General features: G+C 35.0%; 1 protein-coding gene across 1 annotated transcript in view; it reads left to right on the forward strand.

Moving 5' to 3' along the window:
* The window catches only part of LOC108524410 (dedicator of cytokinesis protein 11-like), a 155,962-nt gene extending 153,651 nt beyond the window's left edge, over positions 1–2,311 (forward strand). Inside the window, 1 exon segment of the mRNA XM_017865480.1 lies at positions 1,856–2,311. Within this exon segment, the coding sequence (XP_017720969.1) occupies positions 1,856–1,975 (120 nt within the window). The 3' untranslated portion in view covers positions 1,976–2,311.
* Positions 2,312–2,626: the final 315 nt, after the last annotated feature.

Raw genomic sequence — 2,626 nt, forward strand, 5'->3', positions numbered from 1 at the left:
TTTCAAATCCCACTTGTCTGTATCAGTTATTCCTATAAAACATGGCTATTTCTCTTAGATACAGAGACCAATAATTTAGATTCTTAATATTATGTATTGATAGCTAACCAAGAAAACTCTTAGTTTCTATTGGCTTATATTTATGCAAGCCATCCTGTCATTATGAACCATACTTGGATGTGCCTTACTTTTGGCAAATGTTGACTTTATAGTGAATTGAGTTTCATATAAAAGAGAGCCACCTTGTAGTCATACACTTTGAGGCATATATTAATACTGAACAAAAAAGACAAGTGTTAATGTGTACTGAAATCTGAAATATTCTCTTGAGCTCCATAAACGATGACTTGACAAAAAGACATGGCTGGATATTTCTTGTCCCCTTTCAATGTAATCTGTTACAGAATACCAGAGTATATAGTCCTTTCAAAAAATTCAACCTTTTGATTTTTTTTTTTTTTTTTTTTTTTTGAGACAGAGTCTCACTCTGTCGCCCAGGCTGGAGGCAGTGGCACAATGTCAGCTCACTGCAACCTCCGCCTCCTGGATTCAAGTGATTCTTCTGCCTCAGCCTTCCGAGTAGCTGGGACTACAGACACGTGCCACCACGCCTGGCTAATTTTTTGTATTTTTAGTAGAGATGGGGTTTCACCATGTTAGCCAGGATGGTCTCGATCTCCTGACCTTGTGATCCACCTGCCTCAGCCTCCAAAAGTGGTGGGATTACAGGCGTGAGCCACCGCGCCTGGCTGCTTTTGATTTTTAAAAGGGTTTATATTGTCATAAAGCTATAAATTGCAGTTTTCTTAGAGTTGGGGATGGTCATTGTAGCATCTGTTGAGTATGTTTCGTAATTTCTTAGCAATAAGTACCCTCCTTGCCTGTCACATCTGACCAGCATAGATAATCAATTATTCATCTCTTAACATTCTAGTATGCTTTCAGATTAGTGTCACGAGTTAATATTTTTGGAAGAGGAAATTTCTCTATTATAAATTTTATTTAAGCCTTATGATTTGTAGCAACACAAATGATATGTCTCAATACTGCCACTATGGATCAGTCTGTGGGCTTAATACTGAAGTGTCACAACTAACTTGAGAACCAAGTATTGAAAGTTTGAGACCTAAGTTAGGACTTTATGGTAAAGAGACTGGATATAATGTATGTACCGTTTTTTACCTCAATCTACTTTAAGTACAAGATTTCTGTTGCCTTTTCTTTGGATTACACAAAATGGATCATTTAAAAAATATTTAAACTAATATGAATATCTATGTTTATATACTTATTGGAATACAATCTTTAAATTTTATATTTATAAAGTTCTCCCTTTCCAAGAAAAATCTTCTATATCAATTAGCTTATACAATTATAGTGTGTCCTTAGAAATGTGCACTTAAGACTTTTACCTTCATTTGCTATTATTTTCAAGTCTTCAGGGAAGGAACATGGGTATCTGCATGTTTCAGAAGTCCCATAGATGATTCTGAGAACCACTGTGTTAGATCATTCATAAACTCATATCAGAGTGTACCGTTTAGAGCTCTTGTTGTGACCATCTGTTAAAAAATATTTTAAAGATTGTGTTACCTCGCTTTTTGTTGAATTTTGCATTTTACAGTCTTTGTTTTTCTTAATGAGTAACTAGGTATTTTCTGCTTTTTTGATATGCTGCCTTTGTAATACAGCTGTGAAGACTTAAGTCGGTAATGTTATTCTTTGCTCTCTCTGCTTTCTGTCTTTTTCAATAACTAAGTGTCAGTGATAAATTGAAATATGCCTGCAATTTCATATACACATTCTTTTTTTGGCAGTGGCTTCATGATAACCATGCTGATTTCTTTTGTTTTAGATATTACAAGAAGACACGATGCATTCTCCCTGGATGAGCAACACATTACATGTATTTTGTGCAATTAGTGGTACATCGAGTGACCGAGGTTATGGTTCCCCAAGATACGCTGAAGTGTGAGGAAATGCAGATGTACGTGACAATGAGACTGACCTTTCTCAGGAATATTTGGAGCTGTGCAAATGTTAAAATTTAAAGATTTGATATACATGGAGTGTTTCTTCTCAACACCAAAATTTTCATGTGTTCCAACAGGGTGCTTACATATTTGTAAATAAGCAACTTGAAAGTGCCTGGAAAATTGCACCACTGTGCTTGGTTTGTACTTTTTTAGGTAAATCTATATGCTGAAAAATAGAGCTCAAAAACAGTAGTTCAATTTGCTTAATTATTGCTTAAAACAATAATGGTACTATGTAAAATTGTATAATGGAATACAATAAAAGGTAAAACTTATTTGTAATTAGAAGTGAAAGAAATAATACTTTGAACTTAGCATTTTTCTTGACAAGAAGCTCAATTCATTATCATAGTAATCCTTGGTAGGAGGAGAAGAAAATTGATAACATTTCCATAATACATGGACATTTAAAATTGGGGAGATCATTTGAATCCTTGCCAATTAGTAGTCAAGGCTGGGCTAAAGGAACCAAAAGCATTATTTAACAGGAAAATTTCAAAAGGAAAGGATCTTATAAATATATCAAGCTTAGGCTGGGCACGGTGGCTCACGCCTGTAATCCCAACACTTTGGGAGGATGAGGCAGGCAG

The sequence above is a fragment of the Rhinopithecus bieti genome, unplaced genomic scaffold, assembly GCF_001698545.2.
Source record: "Rhinopithecus bieti isolate Rb0 unplaced genomic scaffold, ASM169854v2 scaffold_82990, whole genome shotgun sequence".
Lineage (NCBI taxonomy): Eukaryota > Metazoa > Chordata > Mammalia > Primates > Cercopithecidae > Rhinopithecus > Rhinopithecus bieti.